This window comes from Bubalus kerabau, chromosome 6 (genome assembly GCF_029407905.1).
Source record: "Bubalus kerabau isolate K-KA32 ecotype Philippines breed swamp buffalo chromosome 6, PCC_UOA_SB_1v2, whole genome shotgun sequence".
Taxonomy (NCBI): Eukaryota; Metazoa; Chordata; class Mammalia; order Artiodactyla; family Bovidae; genus Bubalus; species Bubalus kerabau.
In genome coordinates this window covers 52,874,062-52,896,197 of record NC_073629.1, presented here as the reverse complement: position 1 = coordinate 52,896,197, position 22,136 = coordinate 52,874,062, and the positions used below count along the sequence as shown (strand labels likewise).

At 33.8% G+C, this 22,136-nt stretch overlaps 1 protein-coding gene across 1 annotated transcript in view; it reads right to left on the bottom strand.

Annotated features, from left to right (window-relative positions):
• Positions 1-22,136, bottom strand: part of HFM1 (helicase for meiosis 1) — a 114,702-nt gene that overhangs the window by 59,955 nt on the left and 32,611 nt on the right. The window contains exons 8-20 of the mRNA XM_055587101.1: positions 21,959-22,091; positions 20,947-21,098; positions 20,331-20,408; positions 19,982-20,140; positions 17,762-17,962; positions 17,590-17,678; positions 12,800-12,843; positions 12,592-12,693; positions 12,048-12,193; positions 10,976-11,070; positions 10,231-10,364; positions 9,357-9,404; positions 5,737-5,817 (exon numbers count right to left, since the gene is read on the bottom strand). Of these exons, the coding sequence (XP_055443076.1) occupies positions 5,737-5,817; positions 9,357-9,404; positions 10,231-10,364; positions 10,976-11,070; positions 12,048-12,193; positions 12,592-12,693; positions 12,800-12,843; positions 17,590-17,678; positions 17,762-17,962; positions 19,982-20,140; positions 20,331-20,408; positions 20,947-21,098; positions 21,959-22,091 (1,462 nt within the window). The remainder of the gene's footprint in view (positions 1-5,736; positions 5,818-9,356; positions 9,405-10,230; positions 10,365-10,975; positions 11,071-12,047; positions 12,194-12,591; positions 12,694-12,799; positions 12,844-17,589; positions 17,679-17,761; positions 17,963-19,981; positions 20,141-20,330; positions 20,409-20,946; positions 21,099-21,958; positions 22,092-22,136) is intronic.

Sequence of the window (22,136 nt, the reverse complement as noted above, 5' to 3'; positions counted from 1 at the left end):
ATCGCTATCAATATAGTTTTTGAATGATAAATATTTTCATAGTAGCAAATATAGGGTATTTCAAAGAAAAAGTCATAGAGTTGGAGTGAGGGAAGGGAACTAGAGGTGTTGAGAATACACCTCTCATATCTCCTACTGCAAGAAGTGCTCTGATGGATGGTCCCAGCTGCTGTGTTCTGAATCTATCACTATGTACACACCAAGATTACACTTTTCTTGAGATGCTCCAAACAAATGACTGGGCATGGCAGGAATATTAAGGTAGACCTTACTGGGACTCCTTGGATGGGCAACTTTGAATTGAAGATTCCCCATCAACTTTGCCGAATGGTCTTAGGACTGCATTGCAGACAAAATTCTCCTTCCTTTTATCTTTCCTTCCTTTCCTCCTTCCTTCCTTCTCTCCCCTTCATAGAGGTAAGATTTGCATCCCAGTTGAATGACTTTCTGTGCTTCTTGCCGTTACTGTCCATTTTCATTAGGTTGTTAATCCTTAAATTTGCACAAAATAAGACTTGGTCTTTTGAGCCCTTCTTCCATATACATTAGCAGGCAGAAGAGCTAAAAACCCAGACAAGAACACAAGCATACAGATAAAAATACCTACATACTTCAGTATTATGATTACAAATTAAAAAAGCAAAAGCAAGAAGCAGAATTACTGGAACATACAGACTAAAATTTAATTAAAAAAATACTCAAAGAGATAAAAGAAAATAATAGCAAAGGATCATGAAGTCATAAAAAAGAATTAATTAGAAATAATATGTAAAGAGCATCCACCCACATTAATAGTAGGCTTAGTAATCATGATGGCAAAACCACTTCAGCATTCTTGCCTTGAGAACTCCATGAACAGTAGGAAAAGGCAAAAAGATATGACATTGAAAGATGAACTCCCCAGTTCGTTAGGTGCCAGGAAGCCTGGCATGCTGCAGTTCATGGAGGCATGAAGAGTCAGACATGACTGAGGAACTGAACAACAACAACAAAGTAATTATGAACCAATCCCTCTGCTGAAGGCAACCAAATCAGAAAAATGAAATACATGAAATATCTTTTACTAATCATCAAAGAACTAACATGATATTTATCTGGGAGGGCACTTAAAACCAAAAGAATAAGCACACTCAAAATATTTATAAAAACTAAAAACACCAATACAGTATACTAACGCATATATATGGAATTTAGAAAGATGGTAACAATAACCCTGTGTATGAGACAGCAAAAGAGACACTGATGTATAGAACAGTCTTATGGACTCTGTGGGAGAGGGAGAGGGTGGGAAGATTTGGGAGAATGGCATTGAAGCGTGTATAATATCATTTATGAAACGAGTCGCCAGTCCAGGTTCGATGCACGATACTGGATGCTTGGGGCTGGTGTACTGGGACGACCCAGAGGGATGGTATGGGGAGGGAGGAGGGAGGAGGGTTCAGGATGGGGAACATATGTATACCTGTGGCGGATTCATTTCGATATTTGGCAAAACCAACACAATATTGTAAAGTTTAAAAATAAAATTAAAAAAAAAAAAAAAAACTGACCACATATGGGTCCATAAAACAAGTCTCAACAAATCTCAAAAGACTGAAATCATACAGAGAACATTATCTGATACAAAGCAACTGCATCACATGTTAAGAACAGTAACAATGAAACTGCTGCTGCTAAGTCGCTCCAGTCCTGTCCAACTCTGTGCGACCCCATAGGCAGCAGCCCACCAGGCTTCCCCGGCCCTGGGATTCTCCAGGCAAGAACACTGGAGTGGGTTGCCATTTTCCTTCTCCAATGCATGAAAGTGAAAAGTGAAAGTGAAGTTGCTCAGTCATGCCTGACTCTAGCGACCCCATGGACTGCAGCCTACCAGGCTTTTCCGTCCATGGGATTTTTTAGGCAAAAGTACTGGAGTAACAATGAAACTAGAAAAGAAAAATAATTAGAAAACCATCAGATGTACAGAAGTTACAAACCAGATTTTCAAATAATCCATAGGTCAAAGAAGAAATAGTGGAAATTAGAAAATTCAACAAACTGATTGATAACAAAACTATTACAAACCAGTTAATAAAAATTCTTGTCCTTAAATACACAGTATTCCTATATTTTTATGTAAACCTTTATTTCCTATAAATACATAGTATATGCATTCCTATAAATTCTCATATAAAACTGCATATGAAAAATAACAATGCTTATGGAAAAAAAGTATTGAGGCAAACAACAAATTCATACAACATTGTATCAAAAGAACTAACCTAAATAATCCTAATAAAAATACTAGCACAGTTAAAAACATATGTTAAATTCCTCATAAATAAATATGTACATTAATGTATATATACACTGTGTGTGTGTTTAAAGTAACTTAATGGTTTAGGGTGTAACAAGAGTTGAGGATGCTGAGTTAATAAACACAAAGGACAAAATATCCAATGATTGGGAATTGCATAATATGTGTTTTCAAAGCAGAATATATGACCAACCTCAGCACAGAGGAGTATGTAAAAGGGCATCATGCACAATAATTCTTCTGAGAATTCAGCTGCATTCAGCTAGAAAGTATATTTTATGTTAAGCTGCTGTGATGCTAAATTTTGTGTGTCAACTTAACTGGGCCATAATCTGTCCAGATACTTGGTCAAATATTATGCTGGGTGTGTTTGTAAGGATGTTTCTGGATAACATTAACATTGAATTGATACACTGAACACTGATAGAACATTAGTGTTCTTTGCAATATTAATGGATATTCCATTTAAAAGATTTCTCTGGGCAAATAAAAATGTAAAAACCCTAGGCTAACTAATTTTGGCTCTTTCTTACTGCCTTTCTTCTTAGCACATTTAATATGTCATTGAACCCCATGATTTTCCTAAAGAAGATAGTTTAGAGTAAAACTGCATTCTCTATTTCAGTTTGGAATCTCTTCCCCACACCCTCAGAATACACATTGAGATAAACTGTGAGTATGACACAAAGATCTGAATAGATTTTCACTATGCTATTTATTGAAATAGCACTCCCAGGGCAGTAGTTCTCAATTTTATGTGCAAAAAAACCATCCAGGGTTCAAGCTTAAAATCTAAATTACCAGGTGTTACTCCTAGAAGTTGAGGATTTTAAGTCTGGAGTAGGGCTCATTAGTTTCATTTTTAACATAACAGCACTCTCAGATGATTTTGAGAGTAAGTAGTTAACCCAACCACACTTAGGAAACATTACCCTGCTATGTGATAAGGAATATTTTCAGCTCCAAGACTGGATTGTCCTTTTGGACACATCCTGCCTAGTCATGCAATGAGTGAGGAATGAAAGAGAAACCAATGACATCAAACATTTTATAATTTCAGGCTTAACAAACTGGTTAGGCTATTGAGAAGGAGGGGCAAGTAGAGATATTTTGCTAACCTTGGACAAAAGAGAGCAACAACTCATGTTTTCAGAATTTTTTTTCCTATAAATGTTCATTATCCCATTTGATCATCATAACAACCTAATAAGGTAAATATATATATTATATATTCTTGTAATATATATTCTTATTTTGCAGATATATATTAGTACTAAGGCTCAGTGAGTTTAAGGTCCCAGCTAGCATAGTGGCAGAAATGGAACTGAAATCCAGGTATTTGAAACAAAGATTTTATGTTCATATCATTGTACAATATTCCAGGTCAAATTAACGGTTATATGCTTCCAAGTGTCAAATTTCATGTCACATATGTAAGAAAAGATTTCTAATAGAAAATTAATGGTCAAATGTTATAGTAAAGGTAAAAGACCTAGATCAAAACCACAATTACATAATGACTATAGCTTAACCTGTGAAGGTAAATTATGTTTTCAAAGAAATTATCATAAACTGAGAATAAAGGTCCAACATCTGCATGTTTAAGAAGCCTATAGTAAGGCAAAAAAAAGTCAGCAAACAGAAATTCATTGAAGAAGCAGAAAAAATAGAATCAAAAGCAAGTTAAAAAGAATAAAATTAATCAAGTAGTATTCACTGATGATGGAGAAAGACAGCAAATAGTATATATATCCTTTATTAGGTATGTTTAAAGGTAGAAGAAATGGTATCAGTGGATTCGAGAAGTTCCACAGGGAAAGAATGACAGTGGGAATAAGATTCTTGAGAATTAAAGTATATAAAGAATAGATGATGAAGTTATATTAGTTTTCCCTCCTATTGTATAGCACAGGGAACTCTACTCAATACTCTGTGGTGACCTAAATGGGAAAGAAATCCAAAAAAAAAGGAAATATATTAATATGTATATGTATAGCTGATTCACTTGCTGTACAGTAGAAACTGAAATATAACATTGTAAAGCAACTATATGCCAATAAAAAATTTTTTTAAATAAAATGACAGGGTTAAAAATAAAAAAGGAAGAAGTTATATTAGTGATTCTCATGCCTCCTCAGTGAGACATCCTAGAATACAAAGAAGGTAATTCTCACAAACAGATTTACCAGAATGAAGACCATGGGAGAAGGAAAAAAATGTTATAAATCTGTGGCTGAGAGTTAGGGAGCATGACACAAAATCATACATTGCTATGACATGGTTGCAAGTACATTAAAATGCATTTAAAAATAGAAGGATACATGCAAAATTAGATAGTCATATATTGATTTTTTCAAACTTTTCTATGCTTCCCAATTTTTATTAGGCAAAGTACAATGAAGTCGATATTTTTCCCCAAGAAACTTCTAATCATGTGTGTTAAAAACTACAAAACACTTTCTTGCTTCTATTATACCCTATATAGAATCAAAAAGAGAGAGGCAGAGACAGAGAGAGAAAGAGAAGGCACCTAACTAACCATCTTCATAAGCCTTGTTTGAAGAAGTAAGAATTAGTAAAATGTTAGCTACAAGAGTTACAATGTCACTGAAGCAACCCAAAGATTTGAACTTTTCAATCCTCTGCTGCTGCTGCTGCTAAGTCCCTTCAGTCATGTCCAACTCTCTGCGACCCCATAGACAGCAGCCCACCAGGCTCCCCTGTCCCTGGGATCCTCCAGTCAAGAACACTGGAGTGGGTTGCCATTTCCTTCTCCAATGCATGAAAGTGAAAAGTGAAGTCGCTCAGTCGTGTCCGACTCTGCGACCCCATGGACTGCAGCCTACCAGGCTCCTCCACCCATGGGATTTTCCAGGCAAGAGTACTGGAGTGGGGTGCCATTGCCTTCTCCATTATATGTAACTTTAAAAAAAAATTCAAACATGTATATGACTAAATAAATGACAGGTACACTTCCTCCATCAAATACTGAAATGGATGTTGAAATGATTTCAAAAACAAGCAATGTGAAAAAGTGTTTATGACATACACTAAGAGAAATACACAGGATACAAAATCGTATACATATTAGGATTGCAATTGTAAAAAAAAACAGGGAAAACATTGGAAGCAAATCCAAAATTATTTACTGAATGGTTCTTTTAGGATACTGAGATTATGTTTTCCCCCTCATTTTCAAATTTCCCATCATGTTGCCACATAAGTCACCAAAGTTAGTGAACAGAAATTTAATGCCTGTCAAAAAGGCAGCTCTATAATCTTATAAATAGGAATCATATAAATTTATCATGCTAATAATGATGATACCCTGTTGAGAATTGAAACCACAATTTAATTTTACCATCATCTAAATTTTAGTGGAACAAATGTTTAAATTTAGTCTTAATTGTTAAATTTACTAACAACAATGAAAAAATTACCAGTTGGTTTGAAATTAATATCTTCATCCATTTTTATCAGGTTCAGAGATGACAAATCATTCAGATTCTTCAAACACAATTCTGTTCAATTATAAAAAAACATATTTTAACTTTAGTAAAATAAAGAGGCAATAAAAAAACAGAATATATTATTAAATATTCTGAAGTCGTGTTTCTGTGTAATTTTTCTGGGAAGAACTGTAATCCCTACTTAAGTGGTAAAAACAAAACAAAAAAAATCTCATTTAAACAAAAGAGCCACCTAATATGCTGAAAATTTTTTTCTAACAGTAAAAATAATAAAAATAACACTCAAGTGATAACATTTACAACTTAAAATGATACATCTGTATTATCTCATTTAATCCTCAAAAAGACCTAAATGAAATTGAAGCTTTCAGTTCAGTTCAGCTGCTCAGTTGTGTCCAACTCTTTGCAACCCCATGAATCATAGCACGCCAGGCCTCCCTGTCCATCACCAACTCCAGGAGTTCACTCAGACTCATGTGCATAGCGTTGGTGATGCCATCCAGCCATCGCATCCTCTGTCATCCCCTTCTCCTCCTGCCCCTAATCCCTCCCAGCATCAGGGTCTTTTCTGATGAGTCAACTTTTCACATGAGGTAGCCAAAGTATTGGAGTTTCAGCGTCAGCATCAGTCCTTCCAAAGAACACCCAGGACTGATATCCTTTAGGATGGACTGGTTGGATCTCCTTGCAGTCCAAGGGACTCTCAAGAGCCTTCTCCAACACCACAGTTCAAAAGCATCAATTCTTCGGCACTCAGCTTTCTTCACAGTCCAACTCTCACATCCATACATGACCACTGGAAAAACCATAGCCTTGACTAGACAGACCTTTGTTGGCAAAGTAATGTCTCTGCTTTTCAACATGCTATCTAGGTTGGTCGTAACTTTCCTTCCAAGGAGTAAGCGTCTTTTAATTCCATGGCTGCAATCACCATCTGCAGTGATTTTGGAGCCCAAAAAAATAAAAGTCTGCCACTGTTTCCCCATCTATTTCCCATGAAGTGATGGGACCAGATGCCATGATCTTCGTTTTCTGAATGTTGAGCTTTAAGCCAACTTTTTCACTCTCCACTTTCACTTTCAAGAGGCTTTTTAGTTCCCCTTCACTTTCTGCCATAAGGGTAGTGTCATCTGCATATCTGAGGTTATTGATATTTCTCCCGGCAATCTTGATTCCAGCTTGTGCTTCTTCCAGCCCAGCATTTCTCATGATGTACTCTGCATAAAAGTTAAATAAGCAGGGTGACAATATACAGCCTTGACGTACTCCTTTTCCTATTTGGAACCAGTCTGTTGTTCCACGTCCAGTTCTAACTGTTGCTTCCTGACCTGCATATAGGTTTCTCAAGAGGCAGGTCAGGTGGTCTGGTATTCCCATCTCTTGAAGAATTTTCCACAGTTTATTGTGGTCCACACAGTCAAAGCCTTTGGCATCGTCAATAAAGCAGAAATAGATGTTTTTCTGGAACTCTCTTGCTTTTTAAAAGGCTATGTAAAACATGTGAGATATGTTCCAAGAATAAAGAGAGTGCAAGGACCTGAAGTGGGAACAGCTTGATGTGGTTAAGAAACAGCAAGATAGCCAATTTGGACAGAGTGGAAAAAAGGAGGGGAAAGTGACAAGAAATGAAGTCAGAGAAACAAAGAGGCACAGGGATATCAAACAGGACTTTGTGGTGAAGGTTTGCATTTTATTCTAAGTGTGATGGTAAGGCTGCTTCCCAGGTCGTGCTAGTGGTAATGAACCCTCCTGCCAATGCAGGGGACCTAAGAGATATGGGTTTGATCCTGGGTCAGGAAGATCCCCTGGAGGAGGCCACGGCAACCCAGTCCAGTATTCTTGCCTGGAGAATCCCACGGACAAAGGAGCCCAGCTGGCTACAGTCCATAGGGTCACAAAGAGTCAGACATGACTAAAGTGTTTAGCAAACACACACATTGGTAAAGCTACTGGAGGATACAGAGCAAGAAAATATAACCAAATTTAGGAAACAGCATAATCTATGCTAAGGATCCTTCCTAAGAAATTTAAGGCAGAACTCTAAGGAAACCAAAACATTCTATCCAGTTACATAATAAATTCAGCTATTTGTTATAGGGGAAAATTAGCCACTCTATAATAACTGAAAATAAGACAAATATGAACTGTTAAGAACAGTTTAGAAAAGTTAAATCATTACAGCTACCAGAATATAGCAAGATATTTCTTGGTAATATTTCATGAATTATTTCTCATTTCATGTGTATTTGCTCATTTTGATTAAAAAAAAGTACTCTTTTATTTTGTGTGTGTGTGTGTGTGAGGAAAAGTACGCTTTTAAAACTCCATTTCAAATTTGGTCAATACAGAAAGGATAATACAACTATTTTACAGATCTGTTTCTCAACAGCAGCATTATTAATGTAAGCTATCACTTATCAGCATTTTTAACAATATATTTATTCTTTAAGAATGATAATTTTACTTCTTCATCCTTATCTCTGAATTTTTATTTGCCATATGTATATATCCAAGTAGAGAATAAAGTTTGTTTTTTTTTAATAAAACTTTTTTTTTTTTAACTTTACAAAATTGTATTAGTTTTGCCAAATAGCAAAATGAATCCACCACAGGTATACATGTGTTCCCCATCCTGAACCCTCCTCTCTCCTCCCTCCCCATACCATCCCTCTGGGTCGTCCCAGTGCACTAGCCCCAAGCATCCAGTATCGTGCATCGAACCTGGACTGGCAACTCGTTTCATACATGATATTTTACATGTTTCAATGCCATTCTCCCAAATCTTCCCACCCTCTCCCTCTCCCACAGAGTCCATAAGACTGTTCTATACATCAGTGTCTCTTTTGCTGTCTCGTACACAGGGTTATTGTTACCATCTTTCTAAATTCCATATATATGCGTTAGTATACTGTATTGGTGTTTTTCTTTCTGGCTTACTTCACTCTGTATAATAGGCTCCAGTTCCAAGTAGAGAATAAATTAAAATTGGCTAAATATTTTTAGGGATCTAACATTTTTTCTTTTACTGGAAGACAGTCTCAGTACAATGTAGAGGCAGCAATTTCTACTCCTAATAAATGCTCAACAATCTGATATTTTCAAAGATATGTAATGAAATACTAAATTCAAAAATGAAGGAATGAAAATACTCATTTCAAAAATGAGATAATGAAATTAACTGAAAACTAAAACTGAGGTTTGACAGGAATACTTTATTAGCACAGACTGGGATAAGAAGCCCACAGTCAAGCTAAGCTTATATTTTCAATTAAAATTAAACTAGAAAAGGAAAATAAATAATAAAATTGTATATCTATAGGCAACATTTCCAAAGACCAGGATCATTTTTAAAAACAAATTAATTAATGTCATACAAAGGAAGATATTCTGATAAAATTAATAGATTAATTCAGAAAAAAAAGTATATGTGTAAAGCTTTATTTACGTGTGAAAAAAGAAATCCATATATTTTTTCTGCAAATAAAGTAATTTTAGAAAATATTTTACTGGACTATTCCTAGTTTTACAACAACTAGACCTTTTCATTAAAATTTATAGAATATAATTTTTTAGAAGGAAATGCATCTAACCTTGTAATTTTGATTCAATTCCATCTTTGTTCAATCCAGATGCAAAACCTATTTAAGTTATGAAAATTTATTAAAAATAAAATAGAATGAGATTTATTCATCCTTAGAGGCTTACTTTGATACCCCAGTTAACTAGAAAAGAGTAGTCTAACTAAATCTTAAATGGAAGAAAAAAGTACCTTAAAGTTAAAAAAAAGGCTTAAACATCTATAGAAAATAACCATTGTTGTGAAATCCTTTCAATATTAATTGGCTTTCTTTTGTTAATTTTACTGTGTAACAGTGACCAGGAATACTATATGTATTTTTTCCTCTTACAGATCTGAAACTTTTGAACCTGTGGAATTAGAATGGTATTATAGCAAGTCAGGTTTTAATTTGATATTCTGCAATTCCAAGTATTTTTACTTTATAATCTTTACCACATGAAAGAACCCTCTAGAAGCAACATAACCATAAATGTTAGCTTTAGAAGGAAGATGAAAATTCCAACAGCAACAGTATTATCATATATTTTGGTTTGAACACCAGTTTGGACAAAATTCAAAAATTGTTTTTGATTTTAGCCACCAGGGAAGTCCTTTAACTTATTTTAAATAATTCTAAGCATTTTAAAAATTTTTACTGGAGACAATTTTTTTCTAAAAGGTCTATATTTAACAGTGTTGATTTCAAGCCTTATTAAAAGACTAGAAGTAAAACAGAAAAAGATTTCTCATGTTTGTCTAATCTTGCCTCTAAATGTATTTGTTATAGTTGTTACTTTTACTTCTGCTACCTATTAACTTCTATAATCTATTCTGTGACCTATTAGTAAAAAATAGGCCCAAATGGCTTGATAAAATTATTACTCTTCAAAATCAAAGTAACAAACCATAATGAGATGGATTTTTCAAGGCTCTGATATAAAGCAAGGTTGATCGTATCCATTCCAAAGCAATATTCACGTTTGTGATGGTATGCAATACTATCTCTGCATTTAAATGCTCAATAAGATGTCTGTGCAAACTAATGGGGGAAAAAAACCTTTTCATTAGTATTATGCATTTCAATGTCATAAAACTCATTGTTTAGAATAATATTTGAATAATTTAATGATATAGTTGACTATAACTGAATACTATTGCTACTTTAATAATTCAGGAAAGTTAACTTAATTTTCAAAAATATGAGTAAACCTTAATGTCAGTTAAACTTTTCATAAGTTACAGATTTCTTTCTACTCCATGACTCTAGAAAACAATATTGCTTAAAAAAAAAAAAGGGTGGGGAATAGATTACATCCTATTTTCCCCAAGAGTATTATAATCAAACACTTTACTACAAGGTCTCAGGGTTCCTGTCTTCTATTATTATGCAAATTTAAAGATGTGAAAATTATATTCCTCTCATTAGTAATTTGGCCTTTTATAACAAGAATACATGCAACTGCACGCTGATAAACAATGCTAAACAACTATTACACTGTCTTTTTCTAACTATTAATTTCTTAAAATAATAAACTTTCTAATTAGGTTATTGAAAAATTCCAAGAAAATGGCCTTAGAAAATCCCTAATCTATTAAAAGGAAAAATAAAGGATATATTAACATTATTTTTTGGAATATTTTACATATTACCTGCTTTCTATAGTGTCACTGCAAGCAAGCATCTGAATATACTTCTCTTTTGTGCTTAACCGAGTCATAATAACTGCAGTAGCTGTAGTGTCAAACTGGAAGAAAAGAAAAAGAGAGAGAAATTTAATAAAGAAAAGTATATGTTCATACCAGTTTTCTTCAATAACACAAGATTTTCATTTTATATTAAACAATTCCCTGTCTTAAACAACAGGTCAAAAAGACCTTAAAAATGCTTCTGAATTGAATGTTAACTGAAAATTTACCTTAAAATCCTCCCAACAGTATAGACATAAAAATACCACTTTGGTTTCAATATAACAATTTTGGCAATAGTAAAACCAAAACAAACTTAGGTAACTGGTTAAAAGCTGCAAGATTTAGTGTAATTCACATATAATCTAAATTATCCTATAAAAATTATAAATTTGTGTAACACAATATTTTGGTATTCTCTGAAAAGATATTCCTCCTAAATTTTACCTTAGTCCATACATGAATGACTTTTTTATTCAAGAATTTGTCAGATTAAGCCATGTTTTATAATGTATATGGGTTGATTTTTAATTTTCACAATACCTGGGGACCACTACTGCCATTTGTGATAGTATCCAAGAATGCTACATGTTCTGCAATGTATGAGTCCTATGGAATGAAAAACAGTCCCATCCAAACTGCCATTCAGTATAAAAAGCAAACAAAACAAAACAAAAAAATCCCCAAAGCCAAAAAAAACCAACCCCAAAACCCTGTAACAGCATATACATTCATAAACTCAATCACTTATCAACAAGTAGGCGTTTAGAGGGAGTGAAGGGAGTACTTGACACTTGTGAAGGGAGTTATGTGGGACTTTGATGAGACTTGTTTTACTTCTACTCCTCCATGAAAGTAGTAGATTTTCTTAGTTACATTTATTTTCAAACCTACTTTAAATGTGAAATATTAATCTTTTGTTTAACAAAGAATGCACATTTCTTTTTGCTTTTTACACTGTCTTTATTCTTTTATTTTTTTTCATTTTACATTGTCTTTAAAATGAATTACAAAAAAGTGAAATACTGTCACTTACTTGAGGTCGACCAGCTCTACCAATCATCTGTAGAATATCTGTTTCACTGTATTCTTCAAACATTCCTCCAGCATAATGCATTGTAGATTTTATAACCACTAGGTGAGCAGGCAAATTGACTCCCATGGCTAAGGTACTGGTAGTAACTGTATCAAATTAAAGAATATTACTTTTAAGTCATATAACTTTACTGTTTCAGGTAAAAGTTTTCTTATAAAAGACATATTTTTATAAATGTATAACAATAAAAACATATATAGGAAATTTAGAATAAAAAGAAAGAAAAGAACATCACTAGGTAAAATAATATATCTTAAAGCTGAAAAACTACTAATTCTTACTTTTCAAACTGCAGTATTTGCTAAAATAATAAAGAACTAAAACTGCAAGAGAGTTTACTGTAGCACATATTTGTATGCGTAGTTATAATTTAGATTCTTGGAAGAAAACAGAAATAAGTAAGAATACCTGAGTTTTTTCTTTTTTTCCCTTAAAATAGTTTCCAAAAGATCTTACAATATCCACAAGAATATGTTTTACTTACAAAGAACTGGTACATCTCCAACAGTAAAAGCTCCTTCAACTACTTTTCTATCTGACAGTTCCATACCAGCATGATGATAAGCAACACCATGTATTAAGATATCTACAAAAGAAAAATGTCATCTGTCATGTACTTTTACAGTTAATTAGTAATTGGCTCCTGTTATCTACAGGTGAAAATATGATTTAGAAATTATCTCTAAACCTACCTCTCAGTTTTGAATCTTTTATGGAATATGCACACTTTTGTAACCTATTTAAAAAACAAAAAATTATTGAGTTTTTCCTATTAGCATCAAAAACTTGGATAGTGTATTACTTATTTTGAAGATTACAGATATCAAAATATGTTTATAACATCATTTTTCAAAAACAATCTTCAATAAGTAGAGACTATCTAACTTTCACACTGAGAAGTCCCTAATTTTACAACTAGGCAAAACAAAAACAGAAACCCCTAGATAATCCAATTTTTAAAAGGGCAGAGGACCTGAATAGACTTTTTTTTTCAAAGATGACATACAAATGGACAACAGGATAAGAAAAGGTGCTCAACATCACTAATCATTAGGGAAGTGCAAATCAAAACGACAATGAGACATCACCTCACACCTGTCAGAATGGCTATTATCAAAAAGACAACAAATAACAAGTGCTTGTGAGGATGTGGAGGGAAGGGAATCCTTGTGCACTGTTGGTGGGAATATAAATAAATGCAGCCACTATGGAAAACAATATGGAGATTTCACAAAAGTTTTAAAACAGAACTACCATATGATCCAGCAATTTCATTCCTAGGTATTTATTCAACAAAAATAAAAACACTTAATTCAGAAAGATATACGCATCCCTATGTTCATTGCAGCATTATTTACAATAGCAAAGATATGGAGTCAATGTGTCCAACAATAGATGAATGGATATATAAGATGTGGTATACATATACATACACACACACACACACATACACACACACACACACACACACATACACACACACACACACACACGTGGAATATTACTCAGTAATAAAAAAGAAATGAAATCTTGCCATTTATTTGTAACCACACGGATAAACTTAGAGGGTATTATGCTAAGTGAAGTAAGTCAGATAGAGAAAAGCAAAAATTATATGATTTTCCTCTTATGTGGAATCTAAAAAGCAAAACAAATGAACAAACACAGAATAAAAATAGAGTAATAGAAACAAAACAAACAGGTGGTTGCCAGGGGGCGGGGGGGCAAAGAAATGTGTAAGGGAGATTAAAAAGAACAAACATACAGTTACAAAACATGAGTCATGGGTACAAAATGTAAAGTGTGGGAATACAGTCAATAATTATGTATCAATATTACCTTATATAGTGACAGATCATTATGACGATCATGACAATCGTCACTAGACTTATTATGACGATAATCTTGAAATGTATAGAAAACACCAAATCACTCTGTTGTAGAACAGGGACACTGACCCCACAGTGTTGAAGGTCAATTATACTTCAAAAAGGAACAAACAAATTCATGGAAAAAGATGGTGGGGAAGGGGAACTAGATGAAGGTAGTCAAAAGGCACAAACTTCCAGTTACAAGATAAATAGGTTATTGTTGTTTTCAGTCATTAAGTCGTGTCCAACTCTTTGAGACTCCGTGGACTATAGCACATCAGCTTCCTCTGTCCTTCACTATCTCCTGGATTGCTCAAATTCATGTCCATTGAGTTGGTGACACTATATAACCATCTCATCCTCTGCCATCCCCTTCTCCTTTTGCCTTCAATCTTTCCCAGCATCAGGGTCTTTTCCAGTGAGCTGGCTCTTTGAATCTGGTAGCTAAAGTACCAGAGCTGTGCTTCAGTAACAGTCCTTCCAATGAATATTCAGGACTGATTTCCTTCAGGACTGACTGGTTTGATCTCCATGCAGCACAGGGGACTTTCAAGCATCTTCTCCAGCCCCACAATTCAAAAGCATCAGTTCTTTAGTGCTCAGCCTCCTTTGTGGACCAACTCTCATTTCCATGCATAAGTACTGGAAAAACGATAGCTTTGACTATACGGACCTTTGTCAGCAAAATAATGTCTCTGCTTTTTAATATGCTGTCTAGGTGTGTCATAGCTTTCCTTCCAAGGAGCAAGCATCTTTTAATTTCAAGACTGCAGTCACCACCAGCAGTGATTTGGGAGCTCAAGAAAATAAAATCTGTCACTGCTTTCACTTTTTCCTGTCTATTTGCCATGAAGTGATGGAACCAGATGCCTTAATTTTAGGTTTTTTTAATGTTGAGTTTCAAGCCAGCTTTTTCACTTTTCTCTTTCACCCTTATCAAGAGGCTCTTTAGTTCCTCTTCACTTTCTGCCATTAGAGTGGTATCATCTGTATATGTGAGGTAGTTGATATCTCTTCTGCTTCTGGTAGGTCCTTACCAGTTCTGTCCTTAATCATGCCAATCCTTACATGAAATGTTCCCTTGATATCTCTAATTTTCTTGAGATCTGTCTTTCTCATTCTATTGTTTTCCTCTATTTCTTCACATTATTTATTTAAGAAGGCTTTCTGATCTCTCCTTGTTATTATCTGCATCTCTGCATTCAGATGGGTATATCTTTTCCTTTCTCCCTTGTCTTTTGCTTCTCTTCTTTCCTCAGCTATTCATAAAGCCTCCTCAGACAACCATTTTGCCTTCTTGCATTTCTTTTTCTTTGGGATGGTTTTGGTCACTGCCTCCTGTACAATGTTATGAATCTCCATCCATAGTTCTTCAGGCACTCTGTCTACTAGATTTATCCCTTGAATCTATTTGTCACCTCCACTGTATAATCATAAGGGATTTGATTTAGTTCATACCTGAATGGCCTAGTGGTTTTCCCTACTTTCTTCAATTTAAGCCTAAATTTTACAATAAGGAGCTCATGATCTAAGCCACAGTCAGCTCCAGGTCTTTTTTTTACTGACTCTATAGAGTTTCTCCATCTTTGGCTACAAAGAACATAATCAGTCTGATTTTGGTATTGATCATTTGGTGATATCCATGTACAGACTTGTCTCTTGGGTTGTTGGGAAAGGGTGTTTGCTATGACCAGTGTGTTCTCTTGACTAAACTCTATTAGCCTTTGTCCTGCTTCATTTTGTACTCTAAGGCCAAGCTTGCCTGTTCTTCCGGGTATCCCTTGACCTCTTTTGAATTCCAATCCTTTAAGATAAAACTATGTCTTTTCTTGGGGTTAGTCTAGAAGGTATTGTAGGTCTTCATAGAACTGTTAAACTTCAGCTTCTTTGGTATCAGTGGTTGGGGCATAGACTTGGAGTACTGTGATGTTGAATGGTTTGCTTTGGAAATGAACTGAGATCATTCTGTCTGTTTTGAGATTGCACCCAAGACTGCATTTTGGATTCTTCTGCTGACTCTGAGGGCTAGTCCATTTCTTCTAAGTGATTTCTGCCCACAGTAGTACATATAATGCTCATCTAAATTAAATTTGCTAATTCCCATCCATTTTAGTTCACTTACTCCTAAGATGTTTAATCTTACCACCTTCTGCTTGACCACGTCCAATTTACTTTGATACAAGGACCTGTATTCCAGGTTCCTAGGCAACCTTGTTCTTTACAGCATTGGACTTTATTTTCACCACCAGACACACCCACAACTGAGTGTTGTTTCTACTTTGGGCCAGTCGTTTTATTCTTTCTAAAGCTATTTATTAGTAATTGCCCTCCTTTCTTCCCCAGTAGCATACTAGACACTTTATGATCTGGAGGGGGCTCATCTTTCTGTGTCATATCTTTTTGACTTTTCATACTGTCCATGGAGTTCTCCAGGCAAAAATACTGGAGTGGACTGCCATTTCCTCCTCCAGTGGACCAATTTTTGTCACAACTCTTCCCTATGATCCATCCATCTTGGGTGGCCCTGCATGACATGGCTCATAGTTTCATTAAGTTACACAACCCCCTTCACTGTAACAAGGCTGTAATCTATGAAGGGGAAGATAAATAGTTACTAGGGATGTAATGTTCAATATGCTAAATATAATTAACACTGCTTCATGTTATATATAAAAGTTGTTAAGAGAGTAAACCCTAAGAGTCTCATCACAAATGAAAACATTTCTATTTCTTCAATTTTGCATCTATAGGTATGGATGACAAATATTCACTAAACTTAATGTGGTAACCACTTCATGCTATATGTAAGTCAAATCATTATTTTTTATACCTTAAACTTATACAGTGCTAGATGTCAATTATATCTCAATAAAACTGGGAAAAATAAGGAAATGAATAAGTATAAATAAAACCATCCAAAAAAAGAGGGAAAACCCCCAAAATCTCAGGAAACACTTTCACTATGAGAATACTACCAATTAACTTCCTGAAGTTAACTACATTTTTTAAAAATGTAAAAAGTTCTTAAATACATGATACGCAGAAAAACTATTTTTAAAAAATCTATGGAGACCAAAGTAAACAAAATGTTGGGTATGTTAGACAAGTTTAGAAACCTTAGTAACAGAATCTTGGATAGAAAGAACCCCTAGAATGTTAACATTTAACAATTAGGTAGAAGAAGTGAAAAGGGACTGAGACTGAGTAGAAAGCAAAATAGGAAGAAACATGGTAGACAGTGATCATGAAAATACACAGACTGGTGTTTTTAAATAAGGTAGGAGTGGTCAAATGTGTTAGAGGCTCCTGAGAGATGACTTGACAAGATTGGCTTTAGTAAACGATTACAACAGATGGATTGAAAGTGAGTAAAAAATGAAGAAATATGAATAATCTTTCAAATAGGGCTATGAAATAAAGAAGACAGGATCACAGTTGTACTAAGATTCATTGTCTTATTAATCCTCCAAATTACTATTATCCTTATTTTACAGATAAGGAAGCAAGCTTGGGAAAGTCAAGTAACTTGAAAAGGTCAACCCAGTTTTCTCATCTCATTTACGTTATCCCTGAAAGTCTTTCTACATACAAGAAAATATTTTAAAATATACCTCTGTTTCTGTTCCACAGTCATAATAAATTTTGCATCTTTCACAAGAACCGAAGCAGCCTGTTGCACACCTTTCCTTGTTGCACAAAACTAAAAACGAATGAATAATTTTTATATTAATCATATTAAAAATTAAACATTACATTAAAAAATAATCAACCAACAATCCATACCACAAGGGTGGGTTTCTGATCAGAGTACGTTTGTATAATACTGGCAATTTTGTAGTTGAGGGTTAAATCAAACTTGAATTCAGTTTGGTTATCACTGCAGGGAAACCCAAGAACCACTTTCCGAAGTTTCACTGGTCTATGTCTCTCATCCATTTTCAGACATACAGCAGATCTTTCACCATCTGAAAGCCATTCTGCAATCTTTAAATGACAGAAACACACACAATGAATTTTTTTCTAGTAAAGTTTTATGGCTAACATGCCCAATTACAGATCACCTTAAAGTCAAGGTATAAAAATATTTAGTCAAGTAGTCTTTTTCAACATTACATATTTTAAAGATACTATTCAATTGATATATTGGTAAATATTTTCAATTAGCAGCATTTCAAGATTACACCCACTTTTTAACATGATAAACTTTCAATTATTATTATTTTGTTTTAGTTTCCTTCTATAGAGTCTAAAACTAATTTCAACAAAGAAATTTAATTTCTCAGTAGCACTGTAACTTCTTTGCTATTTTTCAGAACTATGCTCAGATATAGCTGACACTTCTTTTGTGTTATACTGAATACTACCTGAATAGTAGCAAAGTAATGATTGGCAAAGGCTGGCAAAGGTTGACAACTTTTCTAAACACAGAACAAATAAACACTTGTGAGATGGAAATGCCAAAAGCATATTTCAGACTCAACTCTAGAGTCCTTAGTTAATTTCTGGAACTGTGGAGAGCAATCCTTAACTTCACATAGACTGGTTAGGCTTCATGTTCTGCTCTGAAACTGTTTCTTTGACAGGAAGATTAATGAGTTTCTAACTGCATAGGAAGGAATTATTAAAACATCTTCAAGGCTCTCATAGGTACAGATGAGAACAAGAATTTACAATTTGAGAAGGCCAAGGATAAAGGCAAAAACTGAGGAACAGGACTTATAGAAAGAGACAGATGGTGTTCACAGAAGTAATGATTATCACAAAGGGGAAGACAGTTTCAAGAATTAGAGTACTGATATTTAGTAATTGCTTACAAATCAATATAAAATTTTAGTATCCCAATGTGAAAAAGGACAAAGTCTATGACCTGGCAAGTTGCAAAAAAAAAAGAACTTAAAGTGATTGACTAAAATATTAAAAATATTTACTTCGGTAGTAATCAAAGCAGTACAAAATTTTAAAATAAGGTACCATTTTCAATAACAAATGAGAACTATTTATAAGTAATAATAACAATAATTTCATTATATTATCCAGCGTTAGACTACAGATAAATAGCTAATGGTAGAAGTATAAATGAATATAACATTTATTGACATGGAAACACTTAAAGGTAGCATGTAAGTCATAAATGAGTATGCATATTATGAATTCATCAATACATCTAGAAGGACAAATGCTGGGTTTTTGTTGTTTATACATACTTTAAAATTTTCTCTATTAGTTTTGAATATAAGCAAAACAAGTTGTAATTTTAAAAATAAAAATGATTAATTGTGTTAAAGTAAAGGCAAAATTTTACACTGGATTAGAGAATACCATATAGCAGCTTTTATGAAAACAATTTCTAAGAATTAGCTCAGGGAACAAGTCACCTTACAAGTAGGCTGTTAAGTAAATAGGAGTGAGAAAGCAGAGGGAGACTGTCCTATTTTTCAAGCTTGCCAAAAAACTGAAGAAAAAAGTAGGACATGTATTTGTCATAGAAAGTATAATATTGCACAATTATTTCTTTACCTGTTCGTGTACCCTATTAACTTTGAGATCCTCCTGAAGAGCAGGGCCTATGTTTTCACTTTTGCATCTATTAAGAGTGCCTATGACAATTCCAGGCAAATAGAAATGGGGGAGGTGGGTGGCAATCATTCAACTAATACTAATTATTTTTATTCTCTATCATATTTGCTAGATAACTAGAATCAGCTGGTTACAACAATCATATTAGTCAACTTTTTATGAAACGTCTAAAACCCATGAAATTATGACTTTTAGATACTAATAAACAATAGACTTGCACCAAACATACTTTATTAAATCCACTCAACCAAATTTCATGGCCTTAATACTGTCATATCTATGAGATCTAACCATAACCTTCCACAACATACCTTCCAATTAAATTGGTTAGGTGATTTACAGAAAAAAACTCCTCACTTTTCTCTAAGATCAAATATTTCACTAAGCCATAAAAAGAAAAACTGATAGATTAAAATTCTAGCTTACGTCCTCGGCATTTGGAATTGTTGCAGATACAGCCACAAATCTCATTGGAATAATACTGTTGGTATTTTCTACAGCATGAGATAAAATCTGCACAGTTTTCATTCTGCTGACTACAACTTCAAGAGTTGGTCCACGATTTTCATCTTTTACAACATGTACCTGAGGAAAAAACTAAGACTCATTAGCTAAAAACAAAAATCTATCTAGTCAACTAAAATGTAAAACAATATTAAACACACTTCCCTAAGAAAATAAGCATTTTCCCCTTGAAGGGATAAAGCACATATAGTTTGTCCATTCAAATCATCTCTTCATGTTTATATCTGAAAGTGAATAATGTGTTCACTACCTCATCAATGAGAAACAATCGAACCAGATGGACCAAAGAGTTGTCTCTCCATTTTCTAGTCATGCTATCCCATTTTTCCTAGGAAAAAAATGCAAGTGGTTTAATATGATAAGGAATTGTAATAAGTATTATTAAGATATTGATAAAATTTTAAGATATTACAAATGATGGGCAATATTTTAGTTAATATTGATGTCTTAAAAGTATCCAAAGAGACTTATGGAATTTTGATAATAGTGTGTTTAAAAAACTGAACGCCCATTTATTTTTAACTTTTATTCAAAATTATAGTCCAATTACCCTTTTTAAGCTCTGCCAAGGTCCTCCCTCTATAATACATAACATTTGGATAAAAGAATACAGCAACAAGTATGATTATAAATTGTCCACAATAACTGCCTATCCATATCTTTTGCCAATTTACTCCCTTTGTTTATCTTTTGCTTAATTGACTTGTTAGTGTTCCTTATATACCCTGAACAGTAGTACTTTTTGTTTGTTTGCTTCACATTGCAAATACATTCTTCTACTTTGTGTTTTCTTTTAGTTTTTATTCATGGTAAAGAGAAAGAGATATTTTCTAAAAAACAAAAAAATATATATAAATAACACGTACTGGAGTTGTCATAATAATATGGGCATGCTGAATCTCAAATAGGTCATCCATTACTGTATCTCCAGTGAGTTCTTTACAATTCAATCCTATTGGTCCAAATTTTTTTTTCCAATCATCAAAACGCTGACTACACAGGGCTTTTATTGGTGCCACTGCAATATAAGATATCCATTTTGAATGTCAGTGCAATTTAAAAATTATTTTCACCAATGTTAATAAAGTTAGCACACATCAAGATGCCACCTAATATTTATACATTAAAAGTTAATAACATAAACATATTCAGATATATAAAGTTAATCACTGAGCAGAACTAACAAGAGAAAATTGTAACTAATAGTGAAGAAAGGTAAGATAGGAAATTATCACTGTTTATGATTATCGTCTTTTTTTAACCATGTGTATAAATTTGGGGGGGGCTTCCCTCATGGCTCAGATAGTAAAGAATCCACCTGCAATATGGGAGACCTGGGCTCAATCCCTGGGTTGGGAAGATCCCTTGGAGGAGGGTATGGCAATCCACTCCAGTATTCTTGCCTGAAGAATCCCCATGGACAGAGGAGCCTGGCAGACTACAGTCAACAGGGTTGCAAAGAGTCATGACATGACAGAATGACTAAGCACATATATTTTTTGATGAAAAAAAATTTAATATATATGTTAAAAAGGAGAGTAGAGGGAAATCTGAGAAAATATGTTTTGAAATCTGGGAAAATGTGTTTTGAATTCAATGGTAACAGGACCAAATGTGATATGGCTTTATTTAAAAAGTATGAGAAACTAAATAATAGGACTTCCCTGGTGGCTCAGACAGTAAAGCGTCTGTCTACAATGCAGGAGACCTGGGTTCAATCCCTGGTTTGGGAAGATCCAAATGTGATATGTCTTTAAAAAGTATGAGAAACTAAATAATAATTCTTATGTCTTGAATTTGAACTTATTTCTTACTTTTACCTCAATGGGTTTTCATTATTATGATTAATTATTACTTTTTCAATATACAGATACTTACTGTAAACAATTTTAATGTTTGACCATGGCAATGGTACTTCCATTAACAATCTTGTTATAGCTAGTTCAAACACTACAGTTTTCCCAGAACCAGTTGGAGCACAAATCACAAAATTCCTATCTGTATAAAGAAGCTAAAAAAATAAAATTTAATCAATCATAGGATAGAATTTTTGAAT